The 19,513-nt window shown below is 47.2% G+C and overlaps 5 protein-coding genes across 5 annotated transcripts; 1 reads left to right on the forward strand and 4 right to left on the reverse strand.

Moving 5' to 3' along the window:
- Positions 1-584: 584 nt before the first annotated feature.
- On the reverse strand, positions 585-3,752 carry H6S33_012379 (uncharacterized protein; the record flags this gene model as incomplete). Its single annotated transcript, XM_044843723.1, has 9 exons — positions 585-634; positions 693-818; positions 877-1,409; positions 1,476-1,875; positions 1,932-3,183; positions 3,257-3,360; positions 3,422-3,540; positions 3,608-3,684; positions 3,744-3,752. The coding sequence occupies 9 exons, from the start codon at positions 3,750-3,752 to the stop codon at positions 585-587; spliced, it is 2,670 nt and encodes an 889-aa protein (XP_044695028.1).
- A 2,906-nt stretch (positions 3,753-6,658) lies between these two features.
- Positions 6,659-9,159, forward strand: H6S33_012380 (uncharacterized protein; the record flags this gene model as incomplete). Its single annotated transcript, XM_044843724.1, has 13 exons — positions 6,659-6,683; positions 6,740-6,802; positions 6,860-7,128; positions 7,186-7,295; positions 7,345-7,416; positions 7,477-7,600; positions 7,675-7,857; positions 7,915-8,050; positions 8,109-8,251; positions 8,306-8,423; positions 8,470-8,672; positions 8,725-8,903; positions 8,958-9,159. 13 exons carry the CDS (start codon positions 6,659-6,661, stop codon positions 9,157-9,159), a joined length of 1,827 nt encoding a protein of 608 aa, XP_044695029.1.
- A 1,478-nt stretch (positions 9,160-10,637) lies between these two features.
- On the reverse strand, positions 10,638-10,956 carry H6S33_012381 (uncharacterized protein; the record flags this gene model as incomplete). The annotated part of the gene is made up of 2 exons (XM_044843725.1): positions 10,638-10,795; positions 10,857-10,956. 2 exons carry the CDS (start codon positions 10,954-10,956, stop codon positions 10,638-10,640), a joined length of 258 nt encoding a protein of 85 aa, XP_044695030.1.
- A 5,285-nt stretch (positions 10,957-16,241) lies between these two features.
- Positions 16,242-17,326, reverse strand: H6S33_012382 (uncharacterized protein; the record flags this gene model as incomplete). Its single annotated transcript, XM_044843727.1, has 5 exons — positions 16,242-16,648; positions 16,777-16,860; positions 16,924-17,003; positions 17,079-17,230; positions 17,294-17,326. The coding sequence occupies 5 exons, from the start codon at positions 17,324-17,326 to the stop codon at positions 16,242-16,244; spliced, it is 756 nt and encodes a 251-aa protein (XP_044695031.1).
- Positions 17,327-18,259: 933 nt separating this feature from the next.
- On the reverse strand, positions 18,260-19,430 carry H6S33_012383 (uncharacterized protein; the record flags this gene model as incomplete). The annotated part of the gene is made up of 2 exons (XM_044843728.1): positions 18,260-18,471; positions 18,584-19,430. The coding sequence occupies 2 exons, from the start codon at positions 19,428-19,430 to the stop codon at positions 18,260-18,262; spliced, it is 1,059 nt and encodes a 352-aa protein (XP_044695032.1).
- Between the last annotated feature and the right edge of the window lie 83 nt (positions 19,431-19,513).

Genomic DNA, 19,513 nt, shown 5'->3' on the forward strand with positions numbered 1-19,513 from the left:
CCACTAGACAGGCCAGTAGACTGAAAGCCTAGGGTCAATGATCAAAAAGCCAGATGGCAAATATTTGACCTGCACTTACATACGATTTAGCGCGCAACATAACGAGTGATAAATCGTGATTTCAGCATCAATCAACTAATAAAAGTCGTAACAGTTGGAGTTGGCTATGGTTCGGTGGGGCACAACGAGAGTAACCCTAACCAGCCCTAACTGAATTTTCTAACCGGGAGTATTATAAGTAAACACGTTTGGGTATCAAGAATATCTACATATTTACACAATTACAGAAAGCGTCTATACAGTGCCAGGCGCTGAGGGCAAGTTCCAGAGCCTAGCAAACGATAGGAAAGTATCCAAGGAAAAAATTGAAATAGGAAAAACCCGAAAACCCCTTATCCCCACAAAAAGAAAGAAAGAAAAAAACGCCGCTTTTTAAATCAAAGATTGGGTCTATGTGCACCTTATTGGGCACATATCCCGTCAAATGCGCCGGTTCCATGCTCCTTTTCTTCTCCTCTTTTAATCTGTCATATGCCCACTCCATGCAAAAAATAAAAACGGAAAGAAATATATATTAGTTGAAATCATGCAACGTTCCGCCAAATCTCCCTGTACTTTCCCCACTGGGCAAACCCTATACAGAAACTCGTATCAGTAAAGTTCAAAAACTTGGGAGCTGAAATGGAATATACCAAGTTGTTCGTAGGTTCCTTGAAGGTCGACCCAGTCTACAAAGCATGCACGCATGCCCCTTTGTTTCAACTCCAAAATTGCCGCACAAATCAAACCCAACCCAACGCCCTGTCCTCGATATTCAGCTATAGAAAAACAAAGATTAGTGACGACCTAGAACCTTTCAGAACAGCCATTACTTACGCCCAACACCTAAACAAGCCAACCCTCCAACCCTCTCCCCTATTACCTTCGGCCAAGGTACATCTCTAGACATCTGGTTGTTCCCTACAGGACTAAAAATAAATGCAGCCCCGACAATCCCTTCGCTTGTGTAGGCGATCATAGCGTCTGCAATATCATCCGTTGCTTTTAACGAGTGGTATTTCTCCACCCATCCAGTGTAGGTGCTGAAATTCTTCTCTTCAAAGTCAAGCAGCGCATCGAACTGGTTTGCATTACAGCAGCTGAAAGAAACACCTTTTTCTTGTAGTGGACCAAAGATACCTTCAGGAACCGTCCAATTATCAATCTTCATCATTAAATCATAGATAAATTTGTCTCCCAATTTCCAGCCTCGGTGGGAAAACCAAGACAGGTCCTCAGCAGGCAAGTCTACAGGTAGACCTGGAAATATACGAGGAAATATACTTCCAAGCTGAAGTGATGTCATTCCTGGCTGCTTTGATAGATGCCGAAGCGCAACGTCATGTAAAGATCTTCCAATGCCAGAGTTCCTGTTTTCGATGCTTAGCTGGGATGGCCTGAATTTATCATATCTAGAAAGTAAATAAATTACTTACCTATGTGTAGGCCGAACAATAAGCAGGGCCAAACTCCCAATTAACTCATCCCTTCCTGACTGAATAGTGTACGTAACAGCGAGTCCCAATAGCTCCTTTGTCATTGTGTGACGCACAACAAAATGTTTCGATTGTCCGGGACGGTCTAGCAGAGCACTGAGCGTGCTTGCGTCCAACGGCCATTTTCGCCCTAAGCAATCTCGCCATAAGTCCGCTGAGGCAAAAAGGTCTCGTCTTTTTTCCCATACCTCAACGAACCACTGCTTTTGTTGCCTCAGAGCAGATGTGCCTGGTATACTGACAGGAAGAACACCTGTTGCATGGCGTCCACCAATTATTACTTCAGCTGCCGTTTCCAGAGCTGTTTGCGAATATTCGTATGTGCAGATGTACGTCCCAACTGCGGATGATGATTAGCAATAATATAAATGAAATGTACTTCGAAGCTCTGCTTACATGTTCTATCAATCAAAAGATCATAAGGGTCGCATGCAGCAAGAGTTACTAAAGGCTTGTTAAGACACAGACGATGAACCGCTCCAGCAGTCTCTAGTTGGTAGCTAGTGTTTGGCCTATTTGCATTTACAGTAACAAATATGACTGCTGAGGCTCTCTTAATGAGGGCAACGTGAGTTGATGTGATTCCATGCACAGTGTAGGGAGCGTGCCTAATTTTGGGGTGTTTTCGAGCAAGCGCCTTGCCAAAGCACTCAAATGGATCTATTGGGGGGTCTCCAGGTGCCCTCTGGTGAAGAGGTCTCACAACTGGTGTAAGAAGTAGAACATTTTCTGAAGACCTTATGCGTGCAGATAATGGAATAAGGTTCTTTTCATCCCGAACCAGCGTTGTCGAGTTTTCGTAAATCTTTCGTGCGAGAGATTGATGTTCCTGCATCAATGAAGGTAGGCGATTTGAATCCAGAGTAGCAAGAGCTGTCCGCCAGTTCAAGTAGTGTTGCTTAAACCGCATGACCCTCCCTGATGATCGGTAGATCTCGCTTCTGATTATATTTCCATTTCGAATGGCTTCGTAAATAGCCTCAATTGCCTGCTTCTGTGTCTCAGGTTTGGCCAAAATCTGCAACATGTCACACCCTACTCTAATTGCCATAACAGCGGCTTCTCCAATATTTGAGCGTTTGGTGAAGGATGGCATGTCGGTAGTATCACATATAGTGAGGCAATCATATCCTAATTGTCTTCGCAATACGTCATGAATAACGTGTTTAGCATCTGCCATGCCGCCATCCCCACTCTCTTCCCACACAGACGAGGTCAACATTACACTGTCCAATCCTGCCGCAACAGCTTTTCTAAATGGGACTAGTTCTGTCATCTCCAGGTCATCTCGAGCTTTGAAGTTAAAGGTTGAACTCCGACTGCCATCCTTGTTTGTCGTTCTGCCTGTGCTCGGGAAATGCTTTACACAATGACCCATTCCTCCAGCCCTAAGACCTTCAGCAAATGCAACCCCGTGACCACCTACTAGTTGAGGATCATCCCCAAAGGCTCTCACGCCAACATTAGCAGAATTATGTTCATTGATCACATCCAAAACTGGCGCAAAGTTCCAGTTAATTCCAACCGCGACCAGTTCTTTGGCAGTCGCTTTCGCGATATCAAAAGCTTGACTTTGTGATCGTGTTGCCCCCAGAGCCATCGCGCCTGGGAACTGAGTGGCCCGTTTTCCGTCGCCTAATCGACTGATCTGTGTGTCACATTAGTACGACTCTTGTTACATGGCGGGATGAAAGAGGGCTTTGTCTGCCGTATCTGCATACCATTCCATTCTCTTGATCGATTCCAATGATGAGCGGCCTATCGAATCCTACAGATTGTGCAATATTTTGTAGCTCCTGTGTGAGGCTTGCCAATTGAACCCCATCTACAGACTGTCAAAATTGCATCATGTAGAAAAGCATTTCACCTGGGACTGAGAAACCTACCTTGAATATTTCTTCGTGTCAAGATTATGTTTCCCACATAGTACTTTTCTATCATCATACGGATTTCTGGAGTAACGCTAAGTCCATCAAATCCCACCATGATCATTTGACCAACAAGCCTACAATGGCATTCCTTTAATTTAGCTACCGCTCAAAACCTGGGCGGCCAGCGAACTCTCAACCTACCGTGCTGCTTCTTCATCATCGCGCTGCGCAATGGGCTCGGAGGGACTTCTACGAGGCTGCGCATATTCACCGTTCGTCTGGCTAAGAATTAGCTCAATTCTAAACAGGTCGTTAAAATGTATGAAGGAGGGCTAACTGTCGCCATAATACTGTTGCGATTCCTGCTACTGGCGCTACAAGGCTTAGGTTCTGTCGGTTACTTAAGTCTGCTTACAGATATTTTGATAGCTTGGGAGGTTTATGTGCTGCTCGTGAAGAATATAGTGCGACACAGATGGCGTCGAAATTTAGTCTGGCAGATTGTAGGGGGAGGAGTAGCAAGGACTGCTCTGGAGCTGAGTATACTCAACCTTATGTTGAGAATATGCGAGTGAGGAGAGTAGAGGGGATAGCTCAGCTCGGAAGTCCGCTGTAAATAACCAAGTTGCGTGCGAAATAATGTAGGACGCTGTAGGCGAGTGAGGCTCAGGAAATGAGGCTGTTACGCACTTACCAACTTACCAGCGGGTGCCCGGCAGCCGAATTCGACGCAACGACAGAAACACAAACAGCGGACGAAGATCCGATAAACCCCCGCAACAGGGAAGAACAGAGACAAGGGCAAAAATAACTACAACTGTAGCCCTCGCACAAGGAAGGAAAGATTCGAATCACCAAAGAAAGTAAACAGAGGTAGAAAGGGATGAAGAAGGGAAAGTGGGAGGGGGAAGGAGTTCAAGTACAACAGAAGCAGCAGCACAAGCACAGTTCATATTGGTATTACTGATTGTGTGCAAGGTAACACAAAGACGGCGACGCGTGTACAATAAGAACGAATAAGGCTCTCGGGCTACAAGCTTCCCCGAGAAGGATCCACCTTGCTTTGCCGTTCACAGGTGGGTAAAGTGACAGTCTACACACATACAGAGGGCTTGGAGGTTGCTATGAGCCACTGTAATTGAGCGGAACTATGGGTTTAGGAATCTATTGGGTTATCCCTATCTCGCCCGACATGTATGTACCTACACATTCCTAGAATGTTGTTAACTACATGTACAGCGATTCACAGGCATTTGGCGAATACACCCATTTGACGAACAGGGGTTAGGCCAATAAGAATCAGGATATCTTAGTCAAACTCGCAGTTTGACTGGTTGCTGGCTGGTTGCTACATACAAATTCGCCAAATGGGTGTATTCGCCAAATGCCTGTGAATCGCTGTACATGTATGTACTGTGAGTGGTAATTAGGTAGAAAGACAGCGGCTCAGTTGTGCACTAAGGCCGTCGTACTTACGTTGCACCGCATACACACATATCGAACGCAGGTAACACAACATAAGGTGTGCACGGAGTGTGACACAGAATGAGAAGGGAGTCGCCTTCTCAACAGCCGCGTTGCCGACCTTAACGTCTTGACTGGCTTGATGATTGTTTTTTAGGATAGATGAGGGCCCCGAGTAAGACCTCGCGGAACAGCCAGCGTTCGTTCTATGCAAGTGGGGTGTTGAGGAATCCTAATATGTAGTAAAATATACAAATTGGGGGCAAGAAGCAACCATGAGATGATGAGACTCTCGGTCGATGTGCCCAGATTAGGCTCTGGGCATCTCGTCATTTTCTGCTCCACTTATAACTCAAGGTGCGTATATTGACGTCGATCGCCGTTGCAGACCTAGGTGCCTTTGCCTTCTCTTCCTAAACACGTACAGGTTTCCTTTATCAGTCCCGAAACTCTGGAACTTGTCGCGTATTCACGCATCCCCGAATGCTTGCCATGGATAGTAGGTACTCTGCTGACCTTGGTGCCAGTTAAAGTGGTACTAGGCCTAGGGCTTACCTCATCCTTTGTAAAAAAAAATAAACACGAAATAAAGAGCGGAGACCTTGACATCTGTACAATACTTTACCAATTTCTCCCTTTCTCGTATTTCGTCCCACTCGAAAGTTCCAAGATATGGCTTGTGGCGACGTTACTAGTAGTAAAAGTTCTCTAGAACGAGGCAAATCAAGCGGGGCGGTGTCACGAGAGTAGGCATTTGTCCGATGACTCGGGTGGAAACCCAACGCAAGATACAAGGCTTTTGTTGAAATTGGGTTTAAAGGTCCACTGTACAGTATGCACCGACCTCACACCACAGGTACTGGGGCAGACTTCCAGGTATCTACCTGTATGTACGCTGAAGCTGAGCGTGTTGTGATATGATATGATAAAAGCCGCATGAACGGTTATCCTGGGGTCAACAACCCGGCACAAAATATGCTGTGTAACGTTGTAATTGTCTTTATGAGTACTCGCAGCAGGTAAAAAGTACCCGAAAATGCACGTCCTAATCTGCAATTTCCATTGGAGTAGAAGTCAAAAATACACCAAAAACTTGCAGCTGCATATTCGGGTACTTCATGCTTGTCGCGAGTACTACTAGCTGTAAACACAACTGCCCGGTTGTGCGCACAATTGCGGAAATTGCCATGTTGAATGATTTCTCCGTTTGGATCTTGGGAACTTTCTGCAAGGGAAATTCCTTGGATTCGACTTCATCGTAGTAATAATATGAACAGCGTTTGGTACATAATGGGATTGAAGGGGTTGTTTGGGCTTGCAGTATTCTATCCCTTACGTTAATGTGATTCCCAGATTCCAAAAATTATTACTTTAGTCTTGGAGAGCACAGGGACATAGTGAATCGTTTCATGGATGCAAACCAATGTAACACTGGGTGGGGGCAGGCATTATAGAACCTCGTAGTCGTGATGCAGGGGATAATGTGGTACCAGTGAATCGCGGTTACATCTGACGGCGAGTCAGTTGTGTTTCAGATGTCGACAGTGACGACTGTAATCGATGCGAGACAGCGCAAAAACGCGGAGCTGGGGTTACAAGGCGGTAAAGCTGTCTAACTTCAAGCGGGAAATCATATCTAGACGAGCATCGCGTCAAAACAACTGACACCAACGACACATCCCCAATTCTGTTGTCCGACTTCCCCGCTGGTGGCTACCCCGCTAGATCTCCAGACCCGTAGTCCCCGTTTCTAGGAGTGGGTTTCGACTAACCCACAAGGATTTACCAATGCCTTCAGCAGCTACAAGCCACGGTACGCGTCCTCCAATTGACTGAAATGCCACCAGCTGATCACCCAAGGTATTCTAGAATTCGGTGGCGGTTTAATTTACGAGAACGATATAGAGGAGTTGGTCAATCAACTGCGAGAAGGTTTGTGGGATGTTCTGTTCGAATTCAGAATCAGATCAGATTGTTGATTCAATACAGCTGCCTCAACTCGCAATTCTCTTTCCAAAAGTGACATTACGGACGCGATTGAAAAGCTCTCTCAGCACGCGTCAGTACGTGGCTTAGCCGATGATGTATTGGAGAGTCTTATCGGCATATTGACTGAAACGCCCTGCTACCTTGACCAATCAGCCATTAGCAATATCGTTAAGATTCTCTTTCCACAGAGGAAGGTATCAGAGGATGTCGTGATAAAGATAGTTGGGTGCTTCGGTCAAGGACAAAGCAAACCATCTCTAGCAACGCAGGTACAACTGGCCGATGCCTGATAGTGGAGGTCTTGAATAAGAGGCTGACTATTCAAGGCACTTTTGCTTCGTTGGTTGGTTATGGTATATGACATACTGGAAAGCTATACTGCGCTTTCACAGCTGTATGGAGTTCTCTTTAACTTATTGGACATGATCACCTTGAGGTACACAGCTCGACAGGCACAAACCAAAATAAATTCTAACATAATTCAGGAGTCATTTGTGTCATCTTCTTTCTCTCTTGACAAGACGAAAGCACGTGAAGCCTTTCCGCATCCAAGCATTGTAAGTATTCCTTGGATATAATTATCTTCGTCGTTTAGGCTATCGTTTACACAATAATAGGCTGGAATTTAAGCGGAACCTGGGGAACGAACAGCCTCTAAATGGTCTCCTCCAGGTATTCAAAGATTATTACCCGGATGTGATTGTGGGCGACATCACCCCCACGAAAGTTGGATTGTTCTCGGTGAGTCACGTGAAGTTCAGCCTCAATTATGCCGTCTTCTCGTATTTGTGTAACATTCCTAATCGAGTCTCCAGCATCCGAATCCTGAATGGATGCAGAAGCTACTTTTGATACAAGAGTCAAGCGCAGCAGATTATTCTGGCCCTTCGGAGGCTTCTTCCTTTAGGATAGTTAGGAAAGTAGGCGGACAAGGCACAAAACGGCAAAAAACTAATCATTTAGCACTTCCGGAAGTGCATACATTTCACGCCACTGAGGTGAGTGTTCTAGGTTCCAGCAACTTTTAAAACAGTATTTACTGATTTGCTGCAAAGGCTTCGGTTACTCTCGAAGAAGTGGAAAATGTAGATGACTTTGTGAATAAGTTGGATAAACTAGAGCTTCCGAATCAGTTAGTGGCGGCTTTAGAAGACCCACTTCTCCGAAAGCTACTACAATTGAAGCCTTCAGGTAAATAATGTCCGATGAATCGAAATCAGAAAGGCACAGATAAACCTGACTCAAACAGATGCGGCAATTTTACGAATCAACAATTGGCTAGCAGCATGTTTATCAGACGAGCTTCGATCATCTCAGACACCTACTCCTAGAAGCGCCGATCGAACAGCAAAACTCCTATCAAAGATTCTAGAATATACACGTTCCACAAAAGTAAAATTCCAAAGAAACCAATAATGGATCTAAACTAATGCATTCACCATTTAGAAATTGTTGCCAGCAGTCGAGGGGTTTTTGTATCAATATCTTCAGTCCTGGGATGGGAAAAGTCACAAAGAATATATTTTGGGACTGCTGAGTTTTCTGCCCCTTCGCGGGTTTGAAGGTATGCATCAGATATTCGAACTGCTTATAGGGCTAACCTTTTATAGAATTATATGATAGGTTTTTCAAGCCGGTCGACCTAAGTTTGAGCACTATAGATTCCTCAACCGCTTCCTTGATTAATTTTTACACCGAACTTCTTCACCAATGGAGGGTTACGTATAGAAATAGCGAGATGCTTGAGGTAGAAGGGCTAGCCCTACGCAAGTACATGGCCCATGTTAGTCAGATATGTTTGGCAGGACAAGTGGTAAGTTTTGATTGCTCAGAGGAAATGCATAATATGCTAATATGAAACATAGGCTTTCCCTGGGTCATCTTTAATACCTAATGCGATACTCTGCTTTTACGAATGTGCATCCTCGCTGCCCTGGCAGAATGGGTTGTTTCGTATTTCATTGCCGCCAGACCAATTGGTTTACATCTTTTTATTTGCCGGAGACGTTATGATGCTCTCCAGGATAGCTGGCATCCTTTCAAAGTCTGTATGCCCCACACCAATGATCTCAGAACGTCCGTTAACATGTTCGTGTAGATACAAACGTGCATTCGAGCTTACTCTCAAAAAGTCCTCCTCGGATTCTGGGCCAGAAGAATACCCCCGAGAATATGTGAATCACTTTAACGGATTTTTAATGGATATCTGCAATCTTGTGTGGAGGAATCGTGCGTTCAAAGCAGGCGGACCAGAATCAAAACAGGATCAAAATGCACATGGATGCACCCTTCCCGAGTAAGAAGCTCCCACTATACTGCACTTTCTTTTCGGAGGAAAAATAAGAATATTCCTGCACTCACGTGGACGTTACAGGATGAAACTAATTTGAAACATAGAAATGTTATATCGTTACTCAACAAAGCTGCAGATTCACGTGAAGAGTCCCTCATGACGCTTTTTTCGCTTTCGCATTCTGCAGTGTTGGCACAGCTTTCTGCAGAATGTTTACGCGGAATGGAAAATGCACAACCAAATATCAAGGCTCGCCATTCAGGGCCTGTAACACAGAAGTCACTGGCTCTACTAGCTTCGGTAATATATGACTACCCTATTTACTATATTAAATGCTGATTTCTTTGTAGAACGGTGGTTTGGTAATAAGTTGGCCAGATTTCCGAGTTGCAGTCCTAAATAGTTTAGGTAGAGGGGGTTTGATCGGGATATCAAACTTCATGCATAGCACGATGATATCCTTGATACAATCCTCAGCAGCTAGGTAGTGGTTCAACAATGTCTCATATCTAACTATTTGACTATTCCCGATATAATAATGTGTACATACTATGCTTTTGTACGACAATGCGGTTTGAAAATCCTGAAAGTAAAGAGTGGGGGAGGGTACATAGAAGTACAAACCTTGGTAGTTTTAAGGCACAGTAGGTACTCTCAACTACAGCTGAAGTTATGTACCTACCTGTAGTTAGAGTAGGTACTTTCCTGTGGGTGTGAACAGGCCTATGATATGGCCAAACCCGATCTATTCGTTCTGTTGCACAAATATGCACCCACTAAGAGCTGTTGTGACACAATTCTTCCCTTGTCTTGCCCTATGGATACATTCCTTTCCTTGGCCTTAGGTATGCTCGGTGCTGCCGACATGTCACAAGGTTTCACTAAAAGAAAGAAAAAAACGCCATGTTTTTCTGACTCCTTTGATGAGCCGGATACACATTGCAATGAGCCTCATTTGCTCGCCCAGATTCGCTTATAATTCCAACCACGGGTCGTCGATCCAGCCGTGGAGCATATGTAGGAATCGGTAAATGTATCTCGATGGCTGTGATCCTCTCGGAGGTCTCGGTCATGCTATGAGGGTAAGTATTACCATCAACCGCAATTACCGACTCCTTACTTAATCGAAAGAACATGATGGAACAGGAAAAAAAGAAAAAAGGAAACGCAAGAAGAAAAGTTCATGTAGCACAACTCCATAATTCATGTATCCATGAAGATCCAATCCCGATATCAACACTGCAAATCCTATAAATAAACCCGGAGGAACGAATAGTAATAAATATAAGCATATTTTGAAGTAAGGCAGTGTATAATAGGTAGATCCCCCGTCACATAAATCCCATCCATCCATTAATCTATATAGCCCGCATTAAATCCAAACGAAAAAAAATTTAACCCATTAAACCCGCTCCACATATATATGTCACATTCCATTCTCCTCGGGCCCCCACGTCTTGAAAACATAACGCCTTTAGCTCCCCGTCATAGCTCTGAATGGGCCGTTCCTTGTTGTGTAGCGAGCATATCCTCGTCACCGGCATAGTAGAACCAAGCCCTTGAGGCGATGGTGTGGACGTGATGAGGAAGGTATAGTGATGCAGCGAGGATAAGCATCGAGAGGAAGATAAAGAGGAACGAGTCTACAAGGCGGTTTGTTAGCACAGCGATAAGGGGGTTTGGCAATGGGGGAATAACACGTACTAAATATGATCTTCTCTGTGGGCGTCAGCATGTACAGCGAGAATGTAACCTCGTACTGGTACCGCTTGCGCTGGAGAAGCTTGATGAGTGATGAGGCCATTATAGAAATTGTGTGGAATTAATCTCTGGAGCTCTCTGAGCCTGAGTTCAAGCAAAGTGCGAAAAGGGGGTGAGTTTCCGAACGAACAACAGCTGCAAAAAAGGAATTCTGTCTAGCTAGAGGTAACCAACAAACAAGCGAATGTGAGGCGAGATAGGAGATAGGGATAACGACTGGGGTGGAAAGTGAGTGAGAGGTTTCTGGTTGTTGTCGAGTGATTGCTAGACAAAAGGAGGTTAAGAAAAGAAAGCTTCAGGCCCGAAACCTTTTTTTCTGGGTGGCCCGGAATTCGGAGCTTGCCTTGCTATTTCGGTAGCCGTTCCCGCAGGTAGGGTAACGCAGTCAGTTCCAAAGCAACTATCAGCTATGGTGGAATGTATCACGAAGGACAAATCATTTCCTTACTCTACTCATGTAGTAGCGCAATGTAACCGTAACCTTCGACGTGCATCCGAACTTTCCCAGGTGTTGGTGTGTTTCGACTTACAAAGTGCATTCGTATCACCTGGCACAACATTGATGGGTAGGTGCTGCTCAAACTTACACCTCTCCTTCCTTGGTGTTGCTTGCCGGCCGGTTGTTACATCGAATTACCTATTGCAATATGGCACGCCGATACATCGTGTGCGTCGGCCCGTGCTATGCGCAGAACCCAATTGCTTGAGGAGATATAATGAATAAAGCTCTGAGGACGCCTTGAGAACGCAAGGGGGATTGTCTGGGCAAATCGACTTCTCCGCTTGAATAAATTCAGCGTCCACGAGGCGCTGCGCATGTTTCAGTTTTGGCCTGGCTGCATTGTGGAACATATCACGTTTTCAAAGTGCAATTCTCTGAACTTAAAGTTCACTAAAATCTAGTCTTAGACAACAGCAGCAAACTGGGCTTTCACAAGCACAAGGCGACGTTATTTGGGGGGCTTGAGACGACTAGTAAAGATATCTTGGAACCGAGTCATTGATCATGATCTTCAGCGTCCCAACCCCTCACCCCACCAACACTGGCCAACCAAACCGCGTTCGTTATCGCTAGTCATTATCAGTACTCCGTACGTACATTGTACTTTACTCTGCACTCATGCGCTCATTTCCTTTAGAGTACAGTAACTCGAGCTTTAGCCTTGGTAATAACCCCACAACAGGTGAGACAATGCATTCGTCATCACTCTGCTTGTACTCTCTGCGGTGTGACATGACAGTAGGCTCTAGGATCTGAAGCTCAGCCTCCACCACATGCAACAGCGACGTATGTTAAAGCTGATATATTGCGGGGGTTGTATCCGTACTATTTAGCACCCGCAGTTGAAGGGCGATCCTTTGGCATCTGGGAAATACAGTAGGCATATCTCGAGGTAGAAAGCTCCACGGCTGTTACTAAATCATGCAGGAACCAGTCAGAGCGTCGACTTCATTCCTCAGGACGTCTCCGAGAAATAGTACCTGATGAGGTGGCGTACATCCGCTTCGCGTCTGCACGGATGTGTGACTTGACTTTTTATCATAGTAGGTACACACGACAGCCCTGCGAGGCATTAAGTTATGGGCTTGTTGCAAGGCGGCTTATGGATTCATAAAAACATAAGAAATGCTGGTATATCGAATACCCCATAAAGCAATTTCTCCCGGAAGGCGGCACTGAAATCCTCGCCATGAGCTTCTGTGGCGAGGCTCGAAAACCACAAAATGATCTAGTCATCAGTCAGGTGATATCTAGCATACGTTCATACCACGCTTATCTCGATCTAGCATGAGCACATAGTTAGAAGCATCACAAGGTGTGGATTACAGGGAGATATCGAATCTCAGATGCCCTATAAGCACATAGTCACGTAACAAGGGAAGACTGGAATTAATGCAACCACCACCAGCATCGAGTATGTACTTAATGGTCGGCTGAGGACGAGCACGCGTGGGGATTATTCCGGACAGCTTCCCGCTCAAAGTGCCATACAAAGTACATCCGCAAAACGATAAATTGGCTATCTCCAGGCAGTGATTATCTCTTTAATGATTGGTCGAAGGCTATTGATCAGTTTCAGAAGTGTATTAGTAGTAATCTTGATCTTGCATGTATAGCCGATACTTCGAGTTGAAACGGTATGTGCAACTGTTTGGTAGGTGGCACTAAGTTTAACGTGCATTTGTGCCAATACTCTGCCGATTGGTGTGTCACAGCCCTAACCCAGCCATATTATTCGACCTCATAATATGACAACAAATTCGTACGAAGCCTTGATCAATTGATCTTACTATGAAAAAAAGCGGCTCGAAAAACAAAAACCCTCACCTGTGGGTCATCCTGTCATGCCATTTATTTCATGAATCATTACGCTAAAGTTCAATAAAGTTCTCGTTGTATCATGATGGAAGGTTACCAATTTGACACATATTCTTTACCCACAGGATTAAGTCTATCGACATATAATGGTTTTTAAACCTGTCAATTATGATAGTGATTGATTCGTGTCTTCTCGTGTCACAAACTAGGCCCTCGAAGAGGGTTTGTATCGTCACTATTCAAGAATATTCATAATCTGGAGCGCAACACTGTACTGGATATGGAACTGCCCAAAACGGTGCTTATCCAGGGGGCACGCAAGTAAAAAGACTATCTCCGATAGTTGATCTTGACCACCCCTTCTCGGAGTATTAGGTTGCCGCCACACTACGAAAGTTCCTGTAGATAGATATTATAAATAACAAGACAGCGACGGTGCCTGTTTCTATAATATTTTGAACAAACCACATAAAAGCCTTATCGCAAATTCCCGTCATGAAATATCACTCGCAATTACTCGGCCTCGCAGATGTTAGTTATGGCCTCCAGTTCAAGGGCACCAGTTCTATAGACAGTACCGAAACATGTCTTGAAGATTGAGGGATGTATGCAGCACTATTCCACAAAGACTGCCTGTTGTTTTAGAAGTCTGACCTCAATCTTCCTACACAGTCTACTTGTAATTACCGTTAACTGCGAAACTCTTGACCTTTTTTTGTGACTTTTCCCGGAACTGTTTTTATTTCCTTTTTTCTCAGTGAGTATTACTATCCCTTGGACGGATGAAATTTGCCAAATTCGCGACTTCCCTCTTTCAGCCATCACTAGCCTTGTGCGGTAATTGTTACTAATTTTTGATTGGCTCTGTTGTTGCTATTTACCGTAAAAAGCAAGGCAATTTCTTTTATGAGTGGTACACTGACCAGGTCGCGAATTTAACAACTTTCATCCGTCCAAGGGATAGGTATAAGAAGTAAGGAGGGGTAGGTAAAACAGCATTTTGGGACCACCGATTACTATCCTCATAGCGAGAGTATCACTATACACAGTATCACAATAACGGGAGTCGACTGTACTGGCTTCTCCTGATAGCGGAGCGGCCAAAACCATCCCCTCTTTGCATGTCCTTATCACTATAAATATGCACTTTCCACCCCACCTCTTTAAAACCCCATAGTGCTGCTACCCCTCAGCAGCACGCCCCCATCTTTCCCGAGCCCTTTTATTCTCCCAACTCAAAATCATTTTGAGCTGCAAACATGGTTCTATCACCGGTTTCCCCGCTCCCATTTTTGAGGGTGGGGGCCGGCGAAACTACAGTTGGAGTGATTCTTAGTGGGTTAGGGTTTCTTTTCATAGGTAATACCGCAAAAACCCAGGATTCATAACGAATCGAACTGGACTGGGAATATTGGGCTTCGGATTGGTCAAATGCTTGTTGAGCTTCAATCCTGCAGACCGAAAGCGTAACCTTTGGTCGTCTTTACCAATGGGTAAATGGTATTCTAGCCTACTCCGATTCGCTATTCCCCGCGGCAAGCAGCTTGCCTCCTCCTTCCTCTTTTTTTGTAGATAGTTTTTTTTTTAATTTATTCATTTTCTCATTGTTTTATTTTGCCCTACGTTAACCTTTTCGAAGAGTGGGGGGTGGGGGTGGGTTTCCCTGAAGGCCAATCTTTTAGGTAATTCAGCTGCAGATGATCAGAGTAGTCTCGTTCCTAGACCCATCCGGTATTCCCGCTGGCGGTGGCCTGGCTGACCACCCTTATGCTGTGTGATTTCCAACCACACACCAAAAGTAGGGCATGATAACGAGACTAAGATGAGAGGGGACATCAACCCAGCCAATATGTACCGAGTGATAATTCATGATTAGTAAACCCAGGTATGCACACACATATAGCCTTAGTGCAGTTTTTTTTTTAGAGCCAAAGTAGCCGTATTTAGGAATAAGTTACCCAACGGTTGTTCTAGTACTATACATAGCCTTTTGCAAGCGATTGAGTGATATGTGTTGATAGTAGTCGTAGTTATGTGTACAATAGAGGTTGGGGATGTCGTGGCGGAGACATGATAACAGCATGACACTGAAGGAAACTAGTGGAGGCTCTCTCCGAACCTCCGAATAGAATCATCATCAATGATACTTCTCTCGAATTACCTTCTACACTCGGAACAGATAGTCCCCTCGAGGCCCCTTATCCTTTTGAACCACTGTCCTTGTGTATCATGGAGGATATGTCCTCGAGGCCAGGGCACAAGGACGCCCGTCCTCGTGGACCACACTAACCACCTCTACAGACACATCCATTCCAGCACGCAACATACTCCAACTACAAGAAGTCCCAGAACACATCACTACCACTCGCACACCCGAAGGCACGTATAACACGTCTCTCCTACCCCCAGAAATACCCGCAATACGCCCGGCCGGGCTCTATGCCGTCAATTACCCAGAGACCCAGAGACGTAAAGTCTCATCGCTGGCCGGACTACATACTCGCTCCCAATCGAACGACACCGAAGCATCACTCGAGATCATGATCACATACTCGTCTAAGCTTTCTAGCTAGCCAGCGGCCCTAGATACAACTACATATACATTCGGGTACTCCATCCGATAGAGCACTCCAAGAGGGGGCTTTTATCTTTTTAATGACATCGGGATACATACTCTTATATTAAATACTTGGTTGGCGCTGTGTGGGGTCCCTGCACGTAAGGAAAAAACGTGTTTGTGAGGAAATGTTGAGAATCCATCATGGTTACTCACCCGAAGTAATGTACTGGGAAGGTGGGTGGATAGGTTGGGAGGTTCAATTCTAGGACTTCAAGACAATGGTACCTTTGTGTGATTGGAATCATGAAATATCACTCGATTTATTCTATTACCCCCTGGGAGCAGCGGAGCACACGGGATCACCCGGCGCGAGATATCTGGGCACTCGTTCCCCCCTCCCCACCACCTCCCTCCCAGTCCGCCAGCCGTCTAATTCCACCTTCTCCATCTACAACTTATGTCTCTTCTCCCCACTCGCCAACCTCGCAAACTCCTTCTGCGGCGCGCCCTGCACAAACCTATCCAACCCTGCAAACGCCTCCCTAACCCCCGCCTTCTCTATCTCATCCCTCCATGGCTCCCTCATAAGCGCCTTCACGCCCAGCATACTCTCATGGTTAAGGTGCGCACCCATCACGTCGTCCACAAACTCGAGCACGCGCTCGCGGAAGCCCTCGGCGGGGAAGAGCTTGTTGATGAAGCCGCAGGCCACGAGCTCGGGGGCGCTGATGCGCTTGGACAGGAGGAGGGCCTCGCTGGCTTTTGCGAAGCCGAGACGGCGGACGAACATTGTTGAGGCGATACCTTCAGCGACGAGGCCGAGGGAGGTGAAGGGGGTGAGGATGAAGGTGTTTTCTGTGGCGCTGTAAGGAGGGGGGGGGTTAGTATGTTATGGCGGAAGAGAAGAAGGGGGAGCCCCCGCGGGGGGGGGGGGGGGTGGTACTAGATGAAGTCACAGGCGCCCAGGAGGGCGGCAGAGAGACCGACGGCGGGGCCGTTAAGTGCGCCGACGAGGATCTTTGGGTGCTCGTAGAAGGCCTTGGCCACCTCCAAGTTATTCGCGGCGACTATCCACGCTGGTCAGCAAATACACCCAATCTAGAACACCCGGGAGTGCGGGAATAGCCTACAACGTCGCAGATAGTACTTCCGCTCGTCCTCATCCTTCGCCGGCGCTCCATCCGCCACATTCACCGCAACATCGGCACCGCTACACCGCACCAATTAGCCTCCAACCAACCCAACCCCAACCGCAGTGCAGAAGAAGCAGAAGAAGAAGACATACGCCGAGAAGTATCTCCCCGTCCCCGTCAGCACCGTCACCGTGACGTCGGGCATGTCGGCGACTTTACGCATGAGCTGGGCGAGCTCGTAGTAGAGGGTGCCCGAGAGGGCGTTGAGCTTCTTGGGCTGGTTGAGGGTTATGAGCGCGACATTCTGCGGGGAAGACTAATTGTTAGCTAGCTATCTCGGGGGTGATGTGGAATGTGGAGAGGGCACCTTCTTGACTTCGAGGAGGATTGGGTCTGACATTGTGTGATGAGGTGTGTGGTGTTGGTGTTGTCTGTGTCGATTAACAAACGATTGCTTGATACCCCAATTCACGTCTAGCTGGAGCTGTCTCGTTCTGTAGATATGTCGTAGGGAGAGAGCTAGACAGACAGAAGACGGGGTATATATCTAAGATAGTGTACGAGGGACAGGGACAGAGAGATATAGAATAGACACAGACACACAGCTATCCTATTCTCCCCCACGCCCGATAACACCTCGGCCCAGCAAATATTGTAATCACAAATCCGGGGAAAGCTCTCTTCTTGTTGGCCCCGTTGTGTTGTCCGCACGAGCAACCGAGGCTCACGCACGCTGATCCGCTGTGCGACTTTGTCAACGCGCGCGCGCGGCATCAAGCACGTGCGTTACTGTGGCACAGTCTCTGTGGCTTAAGGTTTGTGGCGTGTGTATGTGGGGGAGTGGGGAGTGGGGAGTGGGGAGTGGGGAGTGGGCGGTGTGATCTTGGTCTAGAGTAAAGTGGGTGGTTTGATCATTGACAAGTAGTTTTGTTTAGATGCTGGGAAAGTGGGGTGCGGCCATTGACACCGGCCGGGCGCGGGAATCGTGATTATTGACACCGGATTTGGGCGAGGTAGTTACTGTCTGGTACACACCGTATATCACTCTACTCTGGGTATGTAGTAATTCCAGTCCTTACCCTATAAGCCTTCCCTCCCGCTAGTTCCAATAAATCCAGCCCAGACTATTATTACGCCAGGCCCCTACCAACCAGCCAAACCAAGCCAAATCAATAAACTACAGCAACAAAAAGGCAATTTACACAGATAAGTAGAGTATCATCTCAAACCCAAAGAAACCAAACACAAAGAACCAGAACGCAAGGGGGAAAAAAAAGAGAAAAAAAAACCACTACTAGCTAGCCATCATGCCTGCCTCCTGCTCCCCCGTAACTCAACCTAACGAGACAAAGCTGGCCCCCGACGAAGACCGCGAGCCCCCAGGGTTCGCAAGACTCTCGGTCAGTAAGTCTGCATGGCCCAACCTGCTATCAAAGTCGTGGGTGTCGCCTTCGTTCGTGTGCTTCTCGCCGCTGCTGGTGCTGCTTTTCTTCTTGTCCTTCTTGGCGCTGTCTTTGCTCATGCGGATTGACGTGACGACGAAAGCTGTTGTTCAGCGTCAGCACTCCCCAAAATCCTCCATACCGAGAGGGGAAAAAAAAAAAAAAAAAAAGGCTATATGTATATAAAAACCAAAAGAAGAGAGCAGAGCACATACCCGCCAACGCCGCAATCGCAATCAAGCCCCTCCTCGTCGTCGTCCACCTCAACTTCTCAATCTCACTCCTCAACTCCGAATTAAACAGCACCGTAATCTTATAATTCAGCTCCTGTATCTTATTCTCCATGGCCCTCTGCTCGGCCCTAGTCACCATCTTCCTGTCCCCAAACAGGCCATTCAGCTCATCCTTCAGGGCCATCACGTCCTCCAGGAACTTCTGGTTCAGCAGGTCATAGCTCGTGCGGATCGCGGCGCCCTCCGCGCGCAGCGCATCAATCTGCGTCTTGCGCGTCTGCACCACCTCGTTGCGCAGCTCGGCGCACGCGGCGTGGAAGAGGTACGACTCGTTCTCGACGTTGCTCTTGGAGACGAGGTTGGTGTGTGCGATCTCGAGGTTGGTGGAGAGGAGGCTGCGGATGGATTTCATTATTGTGACGCTCTGGGCGGGGCGGAAGTCGCCGCGGGTGAGGGATGCGGCGAGGTTGTAGGTGTCGAAGTGGTGCGTCCATTCGCCCGGGGCCAGGGTGGTGGTAGTTGTGGTGGTGGTGGTGGTGGTGCTGCTGGAGGCGGGTGATGGTGATGCTGGGGCTGCATTATCAGATGTTTTGGAGGAGGAGGAGGAGGAGGAGGAGGAGGAGGCGGGTGCAGTAGTGTTGGGGGAGGTGGTGGTGGGCGGGTTGGGAGCTTGTGCGTCGTCTTTTGGGGCGGCGGTGGAGCCGTCCGCGGGGGTGGGGGTGGGCTCGACGGCGGTGCCGTGGCGGCAGCGGCGGAGGGGGATGCCGGCGGGGCGGGGGAGGCGGAGGGCCGGGTAGAGGAAGGGGAGGCGGAAGGGCGAGAGCGGCATTGTGGTGTTGTGCGTGGTGGGGGCGGTGCGGTGCGGTGTGCGGTGTGCGGTGTGGGGGGGTCGAGCTCTTTGTGGGAGCCCCC

Source organism: Morchella sextelata, assembly GCF_020137385.1.
Source record: "Morchella sextelata strain SCLS chromosome Unknown scls_8, whole genome shotgun sequence".
Lineage (NCBI taxonomy): Eukaryota > Fungi > Ascomycota > Pezizomycetes > Pezizales > Morchellaceae > Morchella > Morchella sextelata.